We start from the raw sequence: 19108 nt of genomic DNA, 5'->3' as shown, positions 1-19108 counted from the left end.
CCATTGCACACAAAAAAAGAAGGAGCAAATACTGTTACTGAAACACAGAACTTGCATGAATTTTTCTTCCCGGCCATTCACACAAACTGCAAACGAAGTCTTTTACCTCATCCATAGTTGTTGACACTTTGCAACCGCCTTGATGTATGTATTGTGACGTATTTTGACCCCGGATTCTGACCTTGCGTTCCGGCTACATGCACTGCCCTTTCATGCCAAATACTGTTATTGAAACACAGAATTTGCATGAATTTTTCTTCCCGACCATTCACGCAAACTGCAAACGAATTATTTTACCTCATCCATAGTTGTTGACACTTTGCAACCGCCTTGATGTATGTATTGTGGCGTATTTTCACCCCGGATTCTGACCTTGCGTTCCGGCTACATCATGATGCACTGCCCTTTCATACCAGTTCAATTTTCTTTCATTATTACTTCCAAATGTCATGATATTTAATATTGAAAACCAACCTTTATTTCACAGTCACTTTAGTTTTCACTTTTCTAAAATTATTTTACTGATCAAAAGACTTTTCACTCCCATCAGGCAATCTCCCATAGTACTTCCGCAGACACAGCGGCGATCGCCAACATATCTACAAATAACCTCGCTCTCAGGAGCTGAGGAATAAAGTCAAAATAAAATGTCAATTAATGGCACTCTTATTACGGGCAACGCTAAAATATGATAGTATGTCTAGTTAAATATGTCTCTGTAGTAGAATTCACTTCGTGGTTATACCACGCCCTCACTTATATAGACATACTATTTTGGCTTCAAAGATCCAACATTTTTTTTCTTTTCTGTGTCATCATATTAAAACAAGTAATATTTATGATCCAGACGGTGAGGACAGTACTTAATAGTTATAATATATCTAATTATATATAGTTTATAACGGTAATTTTGTTTACTTGAAGTAACCCGCTTTATTGTATGTCCTGTGTAAGATTTCTTTTAAAATACTGACAAATTCGAAGCTTGATTATTTTTTGGATAAAATTTATCAAATGCAGGTGATATTCGTCACAAATGGACGTATAAACAACGCGTGTAAAATACGTTGTTTGTATACGCAAGTGATATTTACAACAATCAACGCTGTGTCGCGGCAAAATAAAAAAAATAACGCATTGATAATTGGTCCGATAACAGTTTAATAAACCAACTCACAATCTATGTAAATATATCGCTCCGCCGGATTCTGGGTAATAATAACATTGCGATGTCTATACCGGTAGAGGGCGTGATGTGTCGATAAGTGTGATTCAGTACCACAAATACTACCACCGTTCAACACAGCTCTCCATACTATGTAAAATGTGACGACATATTATTGGAAAACCGTACCGTTCCCATATTCGTATTGGAGGCTTCAAAATTTATGTTGTGTGTAAAATATGTCATCTAGCAAAATGCATGCGTCAAGAAAACGCGCGAAGTCCATGGAGTTTAGACAAGGTACGTCGGTCCACTATCTTCTCGTTAGACGAACAATGAAAATGGCGCATTCACACAACAAAGTATCTATTAAGTTAATGTTCTTCAATAGCGATTGAACGTTTGGCATTGTTCGCTTCTTTATAAAGTCAATCAACATATTGTATGTAATTAATGTTCATTGCGGCGATGTTAACCGGCGATGTTTTTGCTGCACCATCATGGTGATTGCGGTCATATTGGAAATATATCAACACCAAAGTACTAACAAACCCTCCTCACCAAGATCTTTATTGTTATTATTAGTTTAATTGTTGGGTTTATTTAATAATCATTATATTAAATCGTAGGTCCTAAATTTGAAAAAAAAACGTTGAATATTTTTATATTTAACAAAAAACATCCCCTTGATTAAACTGTAAACATTGCTCTTTTTCATTAGCATAAACATGGACAAAAAACGCAATTCGTTCTATGAATACAGGATATAAACGAACAAACTCGTTTTTCCCAGTGAATAACAACCAGAATTGGTTTCATTCTTTCTATCGTGAGATTATTGATAACGAATTTATTGTAGCTTCTGTACAATGTGCAGGTTGACAGTCTCCAGATATAGTACAGTAATCTCCCCACGATTTAGCCCCGGTGTTCAACCCGCACAATACATATCGAAAACAACGCCTGGAAATACAGTGAATTCAAGTCAAAATATGCATTGATTATTCACGGAGTTTTAATTTCGCTATTTTCGCTGATAATTAAATTCCGCTAAATTAAATTTACGTGATATGAATAACAATAAAAACTCATTGTTTTCTTGATGAATTCGTAAAATTAAAACACAGTGAAAATGCTCAAACCATCAAAATAGTGAAATTAAATGTCAGTGAAATTAAATAGTTTTACAGTAGACGAATTTGATTATTTTGTTTACATTCGTGTCTTATCTATCCAGATAGTGAAACCAACCGTCCCAAAAAAAGTGCGTTCGGTGGCCGTTTTTTCAAAGAGTCAAAAGAATTGTTGGCGCTTGCTCTTCCATTGGTAAGTACGTTTATTATGATGTGTTTTATGACGTGACCATGAGTGAGTGGTGTTGTTTCTATGGATTATATATATATAGAGAGAGAGAGAGAAAGTAGATACATCATTGCTTTATAATATGGGATTACAATAACGCGAAGGTTGAACGCCCTCAACGCCTAAGAAATCTGTGCGCATGCTCAGTGTGTCCTAATGTTAAAGCGCGGTGGTCGTCGCTCAGCGCGTGTTCGAAGTTCTACACGCGTTGTATATGTTGCTATGAGTCCCATATCGAACAGGACGCGGCACGACGACTGCCGTCCTTTAAACGACTAAGTAATACGACGAATACCTGGATGCATGATTTTAGTAACCATAACTTTTCTAGTTTGAGGCAAGAAACGAGAAATTATAACAAAGAAATTTCTTAGACCGGGGATTTTAAGTTTCAATTTCTATATAAAAAATACAAAATTGATGTTAATATTGTTCATAGTCTGAATTTATGCATTTAATGGTCCTAAATGATTACACAATTCAAGTTCATGCCGGAATCAAAATGGCGACCTTTATCTATACGTGTTGAGAGAATCAGTCTAAATCGAAGGAGATCGATAACCTTATCGATATCTAGAGGAAGAATAATAGTAAATATAACAAATATTTTCAGACTAAAGCTTCTGATATATCAAAGATGTTCTGAAAATGAATACGCGTAACCTTCGAATATAATGATCATCGATTTCGCAATTCATCATGTCGGAGTTTTTATTCATAATGGTCGATATTTGAGGTTCATGAGGGGAACTGGTTGTTGTTACATAAAATATTACAGACAAACTACTATAATTAATTATCTGTAAACACAAACTATCTTGTAACCAGAGTGAATATTCGCTGAGAAGTATTCCACATAAATATTCAATAGATTTGTAGTGCGCACGCGCACGAAAACTGCGTTCTCACCGACGATCACAACGAACGTTAAAAAGCAAAGGCTCATGGTTAGACGCTTGTTTGTAAACAGCGACACGATATGGTCGTCTGACGCATGCGCAGGTGACGACTTCACCGCTTTGAATAATTGAGAATTAGGTGTGTATTTGTCAGGTGTATTATAAGGGTATCTCACTGGAGGCCGAATTGAGAGTAATTGCGCGTGTATTCAATGCGTCCACTGATTGTGACACATACTAGACTAGTACTCAAATACAACGATAAATTTAAATATTCACAATTACAATTCCAAAGATACACACTGACACAATACCCGGATGAAACTCACAGGACAGTGGTTAGGTCCATTCAAAATGATTAGTTTCTGCCCGTGAGTTTTCAAAAACCTTTTTTTTTGTAATTTCTGTGAAAATGTTTTTTTTTTTTGTTTTTTTTTACAAAAACCAAGAGACTTCTTTCAAACTAACACATGCGTTTATCATACCAACACACATTACATGGTCCGACCAGAACAAAAACACTTCATGTTATCCGGGTATTGCCATTGACGCAAGATTATATGTTCACGATTTAATATAATGGATGTTCAGGTAATACAAGGAAAAGAAGCCTAGCCTGTCAACAAACGACGCTGTGTATACGGTCATTTGACGAATGCTTGGTCTAGGAAAAATTACGACGATCCGAACCGATAATTGTTTACTTTGAGAATATTTCAAAGTATACTGTAAAACACGTCTTTTTAGCTAGCATGTTATTTTAGCTAATTTAGCTAATCTGTAATTTCGCTAATTCAAGATGTCGCTAATTGAGGATAAAGTATATTCTCACAATGAGATTGTTAGCACTTTAGCTAAATTAAGATTCAGTTAATTCATGCATAGAGTCAAATTCGCTAAAATGGCATTTATCTATTTATATAATAAACATGTTTTACAGTATGTCATAAGAGGATTGTAACCAGAACCAACGTATTCCGCCACGTTGCGATTTTACAACAGTCTTGCTATTTGCTACATGTACAACTCAAGTGTTGGATTTCTGTGAATAAAATATTATGATACGTTTTTTAGGTTTTGACACGACTTTCATTGAGACTATAATATGTTTTGAAGAGTATATATATATATATATATATATATATATATATATATATATATATATATATATATATATATATATATATATATATATATATATATATACACGGAACACAGTTGTCAGTTTAGGGATGATACATTCAAAGCAAGATTATCGCAGTGATGACACATATCCCATGCGTGGATGCAGTGTTCCCATTCTTGTAATTAATTACGCAGGCATGCTCAGTAGTGCCTAGCAATATTGGTTAAATAAACAAACCAGTCCTTTCCCTCAAATAAATGATTATTTAAGAACAGTAACAGGAGAAATAGATGAGTGTGTAGTGATAGTTTGTACATTTCTATTTGTATTGAAATGTGCTTACTTTCAGTGGAAGAGAGATTCAGTTTTGTGGGATATTACTATTTTTATTTGTTTTTGTCGGAGTCAGTATTAACTTTTAGTTCATATTTCTCCTGCCCAGTCCATGAGTCCAGTTCGTGTTTTATATTACCCACCAGTATTTGAGTATAGTCGCGATCACATGACAGACAGGGTTGTAGGAACATGAGCTGCTTATTTCGCCCACTTGTTCATTTTTTGTAATTTAGTAATACAGACCACAATTACATTGCGGTACGAAATGAGTCTAACCATGGTTGTACGATATATATTAAGGACAATGTAACGCAAACATATGGAATGAATTGATGATTTGCCAACCACAAATGTGACCACCACCATCTCGTCGTCGACGTCGACATGATCTTTATCAATACCCCATCTTTTCCTACTACTGATCGAGTATTCCTCCCAACGCCACTCGCATTCACTTTGCCAAAACTTGTATCAATTTCATCCCACCTTCGGTCACCTCTGTTTACTATTACCATACGTGATGTTATCAGTCCTTGTCCGCCCTCGTCTTGCACCCTACCAACATGACATGCCTACAACCATTTATGTTACTTGACTGATTAAGTATGTCTCTGTTTTATATCTCAACTAAAAGTTCTTTTTTAATCGTTTAACGCCTCGGTATTATGAGTTCATAACATTTAAATATATTCTACTTTTAGGTAGTAGTGGAAGGACTTGATTTAAGTTTCATGCTAATTACTATCATAGTTTGTGGTCATATTGGAAAAGAGGAATTGGATGCATCGGCATTGGCACTGTCTGTAAGTAATACCACCTTTCATATTTACACATAGTGTGGTCCTCATGTTATTCTGAATTTTTGGAATTTTTGGAATGGTTATTACTTAAAATGACTATTACATTGCGATGTGAGACTCAGTGGCACACAATCACCGAACTATTTTCCTTTGAGTGATATTGCGCAAGTAATTTGCCGTATAAATAAAGTATTGTAATATTTTGTGTGTCATCGTAATTATATAATAACGTATACAGTAGTTTCATTATCTCAGAACATTCGGGTTATTATTTTTGTCGTTACATTTAGAAAGTCCCTTTCGGTGATATGGTGAATTTGTCATGGTATAGATAAGCATTCGCCGTAAAATATGTTTGAATTTGTATCATCTAATTCGCTCTGAATTTGTTATTATATTGATATTAAAGGCGTTGCTATAATTTGAAGTGTTGTGCAAACGGAGTTAATTATTAGAAGAGAACCCTGCCCACAACACATTTATTCATGATCAACTCGTACAGTTATTAACATTTGTTTCAAGTCTTGGTAATGAAGAAGTAACATTACCCCATTTTGATATCCTGCAGCTGTTTTTCCATTATACGTTTATCAGCTTTTCATCGCCAGCAACCAACACAGGAATCTTGTGTGCACGTGTTTAAGACGTCAGATGGTGTTTATTTTTCTCGTTTTCATAATTACACATTACACACAGGTTGTCTGATATGAATAAACATTATGCTTTTTTTTAAGTCATCAAAACGGTTTTGGGGATAAATAATATGATTAATATTTTTTGGAACAATTCAATCCACGGCTTTTTCACAATCCATGAAAAATCGTCACTAGACATATGCGGACTAGTTAAGGATGGGAGAATTGGAAATGGCGCTTCACGTGTATTCTGCTTAGACTTAACACACTTGTCAGTACACGTTCTAGCTGAGATCTGAAAATATTCACATTAATGATATGGTAATACAACTACCAAAATATTAATGTATTAGCGTATTTAGCGATTATCAGCTCCGACGCCATAATTAAATTTACTCGTATTGGCCAATAACAAGGTAGATATATCGGAAATTATTACACTACACTATATTTATAAATCTATTTGTGTCATATTGTCATTTCAGTTGATTAAAACAGTTGGCGTATCCATAGCTTATGGTTTGATAGGTGGCATCAATACCTTGTTTTCGCAGGTAACTCCTTTTAATTGTAGTTTACGATAGATATGATAAAATCTTCTACGGAAGCAGATTATGTTGGAGAATCGTCCCCACGTTATTGCACGTTTTAGATATACAACTCGTCATAAAAGCCACCATTCTGCCACATCGTACGTTTAACCATGGAAAGTACTAACAACCCCTTCCATGGTTTACAGCTGTAACAAAAGATCCAAATATTATGCTAATATTGCTTTATGATTTCACCGTTTACCAACATGCAAACAAATGATACACGAGGTGTTATCGAAGTCTTCATTATCGTAACTAAAAAAGTCTAAAAACCGACAAAATTGTCAGCATGAATGTAGACTAGTTTTGTGCTCCCGACAGTAGATTATACCCCCCCCCCCCTTTGTGAGTAGGATTCTACTTATTATTGTTATTTCTCATGGTAGACGCACGGTAGTGGAAATAAAAAGCAAGTTGGAGTGATATTACAACGTAGTATATTTATCTTGACATTAACCCTATTCCCATGCGCTACACTGTATTACAACGCAGAAACTTTTCTGTTAATTATTCGACAAGAACCAAAGGTTGCCAGGTACGTTAAAGTATATATATATATATATTCAAATGACACTTCTGATACACTTACTGTTTGTATTGAAAAAAAAAACCAGTCGTACAATAAATATTAAATTTTACAGCACGTATCAATTCTTCAGATAATGTGAAATACAGACACATTTCAAACACAAAAACACGCAAAACAAGGTTCGAATTCACACCTCGTCACTGTAAATAGACGTACCATTCACTATGTCACACTTTCTGTACCCCCCCCCCAAAGACAGCTTGGTACAGCATTGTTCAATAACCAACTAGATGAGGATGAAAATGCAACATGTATCATCTCGTGAATAATATACAATATAATATTCTTGTTTGCAATTGTTTTTCAGAATGGCTGGTGCCTACTGCAAAATTCTAATCCCTTATCTTCTGGTAAGTCAAACGCATCCCCACGGCACGGTCAATTGTATACTCCTAACGTAAACCTCCCTTCAACTTCATCTTATAGTCCAGTTGCATGAACCTATAGTGTAGTTACAAATTCCCCAAAAAATATTTGTACAACGTAATCGAGTGCTGGAACAACAGCTGAATAGGTTAGACAACGATCACAGTGTTATCAAATAACTGGAGTGCGGAGTAATAGTTGGTGTGTCCATCCAACACCAGAGAGACAGTGTGTTCGCTTTCCATGGTCGGCTGCACAACAGTTTATTCTGTCACTATGAACAATATGATTATGAAGGTGTAATTATCGTGTTATTAAACCTCACGCCAGGCACCAGGGTTCGTTACGTTCGCCAGCCCTTCACCGAACAAAGACACACACACACATAACTATAATAGTGTCAACTTCTAATCTCAGTCGCCCTGTCGAGAACTCTCTAAGACACACATGCAATTCAATCTATGACATAATTACAAAATTTTGTTGAAATTCAATGAGAACGTTTTTATAGTTCACCGTGACTGTCTTAGCAAAATACCACAATTACCTCACTCCATCGTCCGAATCGCGCGGTTTCGCTAAAGCCGGCCATCCATAACCGGCCCACGAACAAATATTCATTGGCTGGCGAAGATGCATGAAACATGGATCAGCTTATTGCCAATGGATTCATCCCATGTGTCTGTGCAATGGTAGTTAGATATTCATTTTGTGATGGGACACTACATATTATTTCCTTTGGTGTTATAGATTTACATCGCGTAGATTTTAGGGGTAACCCAATTCAACCTCACGGACATAGTGTTTTTTCACCAGCGTAAAATACAAATATTTACACTGTTTATTATATTATAATAGTCTCAGGATACTGTTCACAACATAATGCCATGCTTACTCTCCAAATGCACCCGATCTGACTCACATTTGCAATGTTCTACTTGAGATAATAGTTTGTTGTAACTTTTGCATTTACTGATAAGTGCCCGCGATGTGTGGCTATCGCGAATATATGGTTTCATGATATTCGATATTTCATCTCCCAGGGCCATTATCATTGGGCACTTATAATACATACTTTGTACGTTGTCAGTATGACCATTCCAAGGCTTGAACGTCACGAAGGCGTTGAAGAAAAGTGCATTGATGTCCAAGGAGTTCTTTTGAATAATAATTTTCCTTGAAAATGAGTGCCCCCGAATTCAAGTTCAAGCTCGGCAATTGATTTGTAACGTACAAAGTATTAAATACACTGGTCACATTCTTTGTAATTATTATTGATTATAACGTTATAATGATTGAATTATTTGTGATCTAAATTGATATTTTCTACTGTAACATGAGATTATGAGATGATACAATTGTGAAGTGAAGATTGCTTACCACACCATTTCTTCACGCCTCTTCAACTGATCCACTAGTAAGGACAAATAATTATTATGTGTTAATACTGTATATTGTTTATTGACTAGAACCGGAAAAAACAAAGCAAAATTAAGCATATCCTGTAAGTCAATGCCCCAAACCATCCCACCTTCAGTAAATATAATGGTTATAAGATACTTTTTATTAAGTCTTGAGTAGAACTGCTAAACGGAAAAAAACGTCGCTTATAGTCATTATATTCCTACGGAGATTCCAAAAGCATTATTCAAAAGTGATATTTCATGCTATATCATGCAACTGAAAAAAAAAGTAATCAAAGGTCCTTTCTAATTAACATTTTTAAAAATAATATTTTATTAAGTTGTAGGTAAATATAATATCTCATATCTTACGTACTCTAGGGAGAGAATATGGTCCTGCTTGTCAGAGCGTATCTGAGGAACCAGAATATCGTCGCACCAATTGTAGTGTCATATCTTATCACCACATGTCTCCATATACTACTGAGTTACTTGTTTGTTTTTCAACTATCACTTGGGATCAGGTAAATAATGTTTGCCCTATGTGTGTACAAACATTCCGTTGATAAACTAAGACGAAAATGGCCGTCTAGAGTTTGATGGAGACAATCCACAGCTCCAAATACCAAGGTAACACCAATCAGTGGAACAGTAGACGTGATGACGTGGAAAAATTGAACTATTACGCTATTTGATGGGTAAACCACGTCTCGTGGCGTTCTCACTCCCTACGAGATCTTGGCGGCCATTTACGTTTAAGATCGATTCGTACAATTTTCTTTAAATGTACAGTTACCAATATCCTTTTCGGTAATTGTTTTTGAAAACCGTGAACGTTCCTGAAATATTTTTCATTTCAGTGGAGCTGGACTAGCACTGGTCGCTTCCGTTTGGATTCTGCTACTGGTTATGTTATTGTACATCAAAATAGCAAATTTGCACAAAGAAACATGGGCAGGTAATTCTCGAGATGACAAACAGAACACACTATTTGTTTTGCGCCCTCCGCGGTGCTCCAAACCCAGCACACAGATGTCAAGCTAATTATTTGTATGTGGCTGAACTTTCTGAAATTGCGGCGTTTACCAGCAAACTAACTAACCATTCAAATAAGAGAATTAACAAAATAGCGCAGTTGATTTACTATTTCAGTATAATTTTCCACAAGTTAAAAGTTCCCACCATATCGAACTGCTTAAGTTCGATGTCAACACTTTGGCGATCGCGGGTTCTCGTTGGATTGTCCCATTCGATTCCCCTCCTGTATTAAGAAAGCGTTGTTTGGTTGTTAAACAAAAAAACGCCTTGCGTTGCATGATAAACGGCCTCCTCCCGCGGCCTCCTGAGTCTAAAGGTCCGTTTGCCCGACCGAGTGTTCGGAAGCCTTCTATTATGTGATTTGCTTTGTTATACTGCAAGTCGGAATTTACGGTGTTCCGAAATTTCCATTTTGAATGTCATTTGTATACTGTAAAATGACTAATTTTCACTAGGTTTAAATTTCACTGATTTACCATTTCAGGCATATTCAGTGGGTTTTAAATTCATGGTTTTGTCATTTAGATAATGTGTTCTATGCTAAATTTTACATATTCACTGGGTTTTAATTTAGCGCATTTTCCAGTCAGCGAAATAAGCTAAATTAAAACCCAGTGAATAATTACCCCTTTACAGTACTCAGAAAACGAGTTGAATATATACAATTATTCTAATTTCAGTTATATCGTTAAATAGTGTAGTTTATTACTTTTTGCTGAAAAACGCCTTATTTTCAAGTTTAAAATTTGGTTTAACGGTAGATACGCGACATGAATTAACTTTATATATAATATTATTTTTGAGGGATGTTTTGTTGGTCGAAAAATGACACGAACAATAAGACATATTATCACATGTACAGAAGAGCTTTTGTGTTAAAACCGTAACTTGTCTGTACATAACATGCAAATTTGAAACATATATTAATTTTATTCTTAATGTAACAGGTTGGTCGACTGAGTCTCTTTATGATTGGAACAAAGTTCTAGTTTTAGGAATTCCTAGTGCAATAATGATATGTATTGAATGGTGGAGCTGGGAGATCGTCACTTTCATGTCAGGTTGGTATTTTGTATTTTCGTTTATGTGCATGTAGTATCCAGTATTTAATGGACTTTAACTTTGAATTTAAATTTGAAATCTTATTACTATATATAGGTAAGTATTTTCTAAATATAAATGTCTATGCGGGATAGTAGGTCACCGGAACTGTTTATTAGTACAAAGTTCAAATGTATATGATGTCACTACACAAGTCTATTTGAGTTGCAAGTCATTCTTGTAATAATGGGACTAGAACTTCCCCCAACAGGCTAAGACATGATAAAATAAACAACTATATTATATAAAAAGTGGTAGATAGTATGGGTTTGTCGGGAGTGTGTCTGTAGAGGGCGAACTTTACTTTCTTTGGTATGTCCTTTGCGTAAGAAACTAAGAAAAAATACATCACATTAAATTTAAAATTATGTCAAATTTTCTAGTCAAAAAAATAATTTGACAAATTTCAATTTAAAGAAATATAAAAACTAGATTTGTTTTTCCTCTGTGTGATGTAGTATTATCATATCTTTAGTCACGTTATTCAAGTGAAATGTATTATGTTAGCACCCAGGGCTAGAGACATATAGTGCCAAGAAATCCAAGAAAAAATGAAAATATTATGTTAATTGTATTCATCTGAATAGTTTATTATAATGCGTGTATATCTATATTAGGAACGATTAACGAAACTCAATTAGCTGTCAGCGTTATAATATATCAAATCACCAGCGTTTCGTGTGTGGTAAGTAGATAAGCTTGTCATACCAATTCTTCATAACAACTTCCCATGCACTTATATGCATACCTATCAATGTTCGACTTATCGACCATTATATTCACTCATTAAAATGTCACAGCATGTAGAGGTTACGTAATTGAATGGGATATTTATTATTTGTGTGTTTGTTATTTCATTTATGTCACGCCATGTTATTAACACGTCCATTCTAGTTTAGATGCATTCATTATGATCAATGAAATGATGGGGTCAACGTAGAATGGTACCATGGTTACCCGGGACAGATTTGTATCCGGATGATTCAAATATTCCCAGTGATTCACACATATTCAAACCATTCAAAACCATTTTTGTTTTAGCATATACGATAACGATTAGCGCACATGCTTGTGCAAGTTTTCTAATAATCGTAGAAAGAATTCTAAATCGTGTGTTTAACAACAATGTGCAAATTTTATGTTCATGTAATAATATGGTGTAATATAATGTTTTTATTCTCAATTATAGACGGCGTTTGGTATGTCATCTGCTGTTATCGCTCGCGTGGGCAATTTTCTTGGAGCATACAAGCCGAAGCATGCGCAGATCACGGGACGTGTGGCACTCGTACTGACTGGTGGGTACTACATGTAATTACTTGTAATAGTTAGATCAAACCAGAGGAATTTGACATAAGTTTGAATACAAGTGATGTATGTATTGCAGCAAATTATTCATCCTTTTTAACATCCTGTAAAATACAAACTAAACCATTCTCATCAATTTGAAAATCAAATTCATAATCCATTAGGGGAAATAGAACAAATGAAGTCAAACCATTCACAGTGTTATCTATCTCGAGTTTTACACTATGAAGTATCGTATGTTACTGTCACAGTGTATGTCTGTATCTTCACAGGGATGATTGCTATTTGTCTTGCCATTGCCGTTTTCTTTACTAGAGATTATATATCATTGATTTTTACTGAAGATAAGTAAGTGATGAACACATATTGTGTTTTTTATCGTTTTGTGTTTGTATTGAAAAAGCATGGCGACAAGTTCACAGACACACAACTTATAATATGTAAATTATTATTATTATACACTTCAGGGAAGTTAGACAACTGACGTCACGTATGTTAATAATTTCCGTGTTAATTATTATCTTTGTCAATATTGGGGTAAGCATAAACTACAATATAATCAACTTAGCTATGTAGAGTACCGTGACATTGTTATTTATGTATTTATGTATTATATTATAACACAGAATTACGCAATTGTACTGGATCGTCATGATAATACACAACATCACAAAATGATGCGAGTGGACCGCACTGTAGAACTAGTTCAATATATATTGAATCAATGTCTATATTACAATACAATACAATGATATGTATCAGTAGCAGTTACTCATGCGCGCTTGTTATTGTGTTGATTTAAAGTCGTCATGCAACTCACAATCACATTTCGTATAAACACGTTACATACAACGCATACGATCCATATCAAACAAGGCGACATGGCATGGCATTTTGGCTGTGATTCTTTAAATGTTAACCAGTATTGACTCGTTTTGTTCAGTTTGTTCAGTCTGCTATTCTGAATGGATGTGGTCAGCAACGTATTGGTGCCATTCTTAATATAATAGTATATTATTTCATCGGCTTACCAGTTGGTGTGTTTCTATTACTTGTCTTCCATGCCGGAATAGCTGGTAAGTGAACCATGTATTTGTTACCCACGGCCCTCAATACAACTTGAATAAGATTCCCTGTGAAACAGTGATGTAATTGGTCCAATCTTTGCTTGAAATATATATATATATATATTATATAACGGTAGTAGCACCAACAATGGTCTAGCTTTCTCCTTTATATATAATACATTATACCGTTATATAATGTTTGGTATCACCAATCTAGGGTGAACGCGTGTAGCGGGAAATATTTTCATATAAATCCATGATCCTAATCCATTTTAACTGATTTAGTGCAAGCTGTAGGGAATAATGGTTTGTGGTATCATTAGATAGTTTTTTTTCACAGAAAAGTTCATTAGAATGTATTCAAATTTATGTGCATAATTATACTAAATAATGCAATATACATTTTAGAAGAAACTACATGTACAAGATAATCGGCTCATTCAGTTAAAGTGTATTCTGACTAATATATTTGAGGATAATTATGTATAGTCATGTTTTGTTTTTCCTTATAATTACAAAAACAAGTCCTTCAACATCAACAGTGGATCAACGTAGTTGGAGAGTTATGAAGTAGTTTGTAAAAATGAGCACAACAATGATTGACTTGGGCAATAAGCTGTACAATTTGACTACTGACATTTTTTGACAATTTGTTTTTGGTGTACGACACTTTTACATATAATGTCATATAAACTGATTTTTTGTCTCATCCTAAAGTACTTTATACTTTACAATTCATCACAGTAAGAAAATGTGAAGAAATCACTTTTGTCAGATTGAACCACGTTTTGCCCAATTTCATTTGGTCATTGCTGTGCTTTTATATTTTGTACTTGGCGTACGACACTTTGCCATATAATGTCACATGTTTTGCCTCATCCTATAATATCTAAGAAGTATTATAACATATCGCAATACAATTTAAATAAGTTTACATTTAGACAATTCATCACAGTATGGAAATGTAGGAGAAACCAGTTTCAGATTGAACAACGTTTTGCCTAATGTGGTCATGTTGTGCTTGCCATGTGCTTATATCGAAATATACTCACTGTTTTGGGAATATTCATCCTCGTGTTCAAATCATAATTTTTAACCATTTTGTATTGCGATCCGTCGGGCGAACAGTCTTTGTAAGTTTAAATACAAATCTGATCAACAAATAGGCAACGTCGTACTTTACCGAGGTAGCTGATTGTTTAATATTAGAATAAGTATGATTAACCTTTAAAATCGTAATTCGTGTTGATAGTTGACCCCTTTAAATAGTGTTCAGCTAATGATTTGACATCACAATCACGCGTTTTTGAATAATACACCCCAATATCATACATGATTAACCCCTCTGCCGGGTGCCACTAAGTCATCTGGCTCACGGGCAATTCATATTCTTATCTTGCGCACATAACGTCCCAACCTGAGGGCCCTATAACTTGCTGCTCATAAACAATATGGCGCACATGCGATAGATAGTAACTCAAAACATACATAAATAACATACATAAACATAAACTCTACTCTACATAAGGAGTAAAATGCCATATGGTTTGTATGCATTTAAGTGCGCCATTGAACTGCATGTAGGAAAAGTGGGATATAGATAATATTAATAACCAAATCATTCCAATACTGTATATGGTTCACCTGTGATCTTATTTTGTTTTCCTACGTTTTCCATATTTAGGGTTCTGGGTGGGAATCTTATCAGCTGCCGTATGCCAGTGTTTTTTCTTCAACATAACGATATCAAAGCTGAACTGGAAGAATGAATCCGAAAAGGTAATAACATTGAAGATTCCTATAATGAATATCTCAAAATTACTTGTCAGTGTGTGCAATGTAGTATAATGTTACTGTATGTATAATTATTCACAATAGTTTATTCTCTGCCCACTGTAACATCTCACGTACTACGTAAGAAAGACGCGGGCCGAGCGTTCAACGTAAAGATAGAATGATTTGATTTGGAACTTCGAATTCGTTTTTTTTTTTTTTTTTTTTTTGTATTGTTCGGTGTCAAAATGCAGATTTTTCAGAAGGGAATATAGCGTTGAGCTTGACCATTATCAAATGTGTAAAGCACATTATTAAGCGTGGAAATAGCCCAAAAATAATTTCGTGTTTGTCGAATCTCATGCAATGTTTAGGCGTCACTACGACGCTATAACCTTTGTTTGTCCAGTTTTTACGTTCGATTTCACGTGTAACGCGGGATCTCGCAGTGAAAGGATTATGATCTATTGTTGCATACTTACCATATATGGATGTTTAAATCTAATGTATTACTACACATATACAGGCCCAGGAGCGAGCAGGGGTAGAAGGACGCGAAGAATACATCGCTTTATCAACAATCAATGAAGATGAAAGCCCGGAAGAAGTGAAAAATGAAGCTGAGAAGAAAATACCATCAAGTTTATTAGATATTGGTGATGTCACCGAAGATGAGGTGGAGAGTGCCGACAAAGATTCCAATGGTATCTCCTATATCCCCGAGAAAACCACGTTCATCACGCTAACGGATTCACGATACAGAACCCCATCGTTGAAAGTCATAATAGCCAAACGTGTAGGCATTCTCTTGTTGATGACATGCTTGTTCTGTGGTGGGGTAGTGACAGGAGAGTTACTTACACCCTTTGTCCGAGCTACTTTTATACATTATTATGAACTCAATAATACATTATTTCTAAATAATACATTTTTCAATATAAGTGCTCCCTCGGCCACTATTGCCAGCTTTCAGTAGTAGACATAATATAGAAATACGTTAATATTATGATTATGGCGGTTCGTAAAAGTATATTGGTAGTGTTATAAAATTAAATAAATCGACACTTTTGTAAGAAAAGTAATTATATAATAATAGTCTTTCATAGTAAACTGTCACTGGACATTATTATCAATATTGTCAAAAATCGGAAAATGCAGTCAACTTTCTATATTGTCAGTTATTATGTAATTGTTTAATGCAGTTATAAATCCATGCAGCATTTGTGATTAGATTAATTCTAATTAAATAATTCTATCTAATTAAACGGTGTTTGTTTGTTTGTTTTTCTTCCCCATTTTGTGTGAGTTGACACAGTAAGAAATCAACATGATTTGCTTGCTTGGTTCTCTGGATCATGTTTGTTCACGTGACAATGAAACACAACAATACAAATAACAATAAATACACAATCAGCAGCCAGTAATAAGCATCCAAGTGCGTATTCTCCTCTCCCGATATGATATTCAGTATGCTGGATATCTATAAATATAAATCTCCTGTAGAACCAATTGATAGCACCGTCAGTTGTTTATGTCCCTCTAAAAATACGTGAGTGAAATCACCGTCAATAATTGATGGTTGCATCAACTGAAAGTTTACGGACAGTGAAGGTTACGGGCACATTAAAGTCGTTAAAGGATTTGTCCTATCGAGGCGACAAATTTATCAGATTTTTTTTATTACAAGAGTGTTAAGTAATTATTGATTTTGACATAAGTTATTAACTTTTTACCCAGGATACTAGTATTCTTTAAGTTAGTAAAGACACGTTTTCAAAAGAGCGCCATCAACGGCGTTTTGGAGTCCAATTTTCAACTGGCTGCGGAGCACTTCCAAACAAAATCCATGTGAGTACGAGAGTCATTTGACTGTAGTGAAGTGTTATGTAATTACTTTTAACAGAAGAAGACTGTACATCATTCATCATAATTACATCATACATAAAGGAACTAAACCATGGTCTATGATGTTGATCACGTTGTTTTGACGAGCATTACAATTTAGGACAGGATTGTGAAAACAACTTGAGAGAACACAAAATGCTCTGACTGATTAAACGGTGTCAAAACATTGCCTGTGTTTTAAGTCTAAATATACCTATGGCGTATATATAAACCCCTCGCACAAATCCAGCTGGAGAACTGTTCATGGGTGCGGTCACATCATCTGAATTGTTTCATACTCATACGCTTGAAACGCCACATTTCAAGACACAATTTTAAATAATATTTGCTATTCAATTTATATTGTAGCTAACGTGCCTTTTAATCTTTTAGTCGAAATATTTCCACGTTTACTTTCCAGCCAGCGGAAGGTTTCATTTCTACCAAGGTGTTCCATTTCTATCGAGGCTTTTTTTTTTTAAAAAAAAAAACAACAACATTATTTGAACCAAATTAGTTTTTACTTCGTGAGTTTGTGTTTAGTTAATCTTGTGTCATATATATCTAATTAAGGAACAAAAGCAAAAAAAGCTATTGAACTGTCACAAACCACCCATGAACGTTATGATAAAACACCCATCCCAAAACTATTGCAGAATCCATACTACATACTCTCAGTAACGTAGCAACCAGAGAACGCGTTTATGTATTATTAAGATCTTCAGGCTTTAGCTGTATGAAGTTTAGATTATTATTAATGTACACTGTATACACTGCAGATTTCATGCAGTAGCGTATCTGCCGTATGTTAGCGAGGTGTGTGAGTACCATGGCGATTAAATATCCTGAATTTTATTAAGATATAAATAAATATGTTTTTGTTTTTTTTCAAATTTGCTGTATTTTTGATTACTGTAACAATTGCAATTCCCATAATCACAATTAATGTTGTAATGTTGTTAAAAATGTCGTAATTAATTGTAAAAAGTTGGTATTCGATGTTATTTGCGAAAATGTTTGTAACAATATTTATTAATATGTACAAACAAATAACGGCAGCCATATCTCAACATCATTAAAAATAGAATATTTTAACAAAAAAAGTAACCCAAATTTCAAATTAATAATTTTATATTTCCTATCTCCGTTTTTTTTTTCAGTTCCGTTCACTCATATATTAATGTTGACCTCAACGTTAGTGTCAGCGTTAAATAGTACGTTCTACGGTTCATCAACAAATGGGTTTCCAACTCGTAAAAACAAAGTTACATAAAAACAAAAGAAATGTAAGGTCTTACAGCGAGTGTTTGCTGGCTGGCTGTTGACAATGATGAAACTTGGTTTCATTGTCAGTTGGCGCGTGTATGTCTCGGAATACACCCTGGAGCATTCCAACAGATTGTTATTTCGTCATACAGGCTACGGCATTTAGTGTTTACACAAATGTGTTCGGCAATAAATCTATTTTATCGACAGCAGGGGCAAACCAGGGTCAAACGAAAGTCAGCGCACACGAGTAGAGAACGTACAACAAATTAACAAGGAGGGGCAGCCTCGCTTTCACGCACTTTCCATTGTATGGAAATGAGCTGTTCTTGATTGAAGCTGTCAATAACGGTCTACATTACACCTACTTTGCAATATGCAAAGATACACCTTGACC

General features: G+C 34.8%; 1 protein-coding gene across 1 annotated transcript; it reads left to right on the top strand.

The window, feature by feature from the left end:
* The first annotated feature begins 1252 nt into the window (after window positions 1–1252).
* On the top strand, window positions 1253–16826 carry LOC100370468 (multidrug and toxin extrusion protein 1-like). Its single transcript, XM_002737006.3, has 16 exons — window positions 1253–1465; window positions 2403–2491; window positions 5590–5691; window positions 6809–6877; window positions 7303–7451; window positions 7813–7855; window positions 9656–9798; window positions 10135–10232; window positions 11260–11373; window positions 12031–12098; window positions 12603–12711; window positions 12994–13069; window positions 13189–13258; window positions 13665–13797; window positions 15473–15567; window positions 16088–16826. Exons 1-16 carry the CDS (start codon window positions 1405–1407, stop codon window positions 16535–16537), a joined length of 1869 nt encoding a protein of 622 aa, XP_002737052.1. The 5' UTR covers window positions 1253–1404; the 3' UTR covers window positions 16538–16826.
* Window positions 16827–19108: the final 2282 nt, after the last annotated feature.

The sequence above is a fragment of the Saccoglossus kowalevskii genome, chromosome 6 (genome assembly GCF_978046115.1).
Source record: "Saccoglossus kowalevskii chromosome 6, keSacKowa6.1, whole genome shotgun sequence".
Taxonomy (NCBI): domain Eukaryota; kingdom Metazoa; phylum Hemichordata; class Enteropneusta; family Harrimaniidae; genus Saccoglossus; species Saccoglossus kowalevskii.
This window is presented reverse-complemented; position numbering and strand designations above follow the sequence as displayed.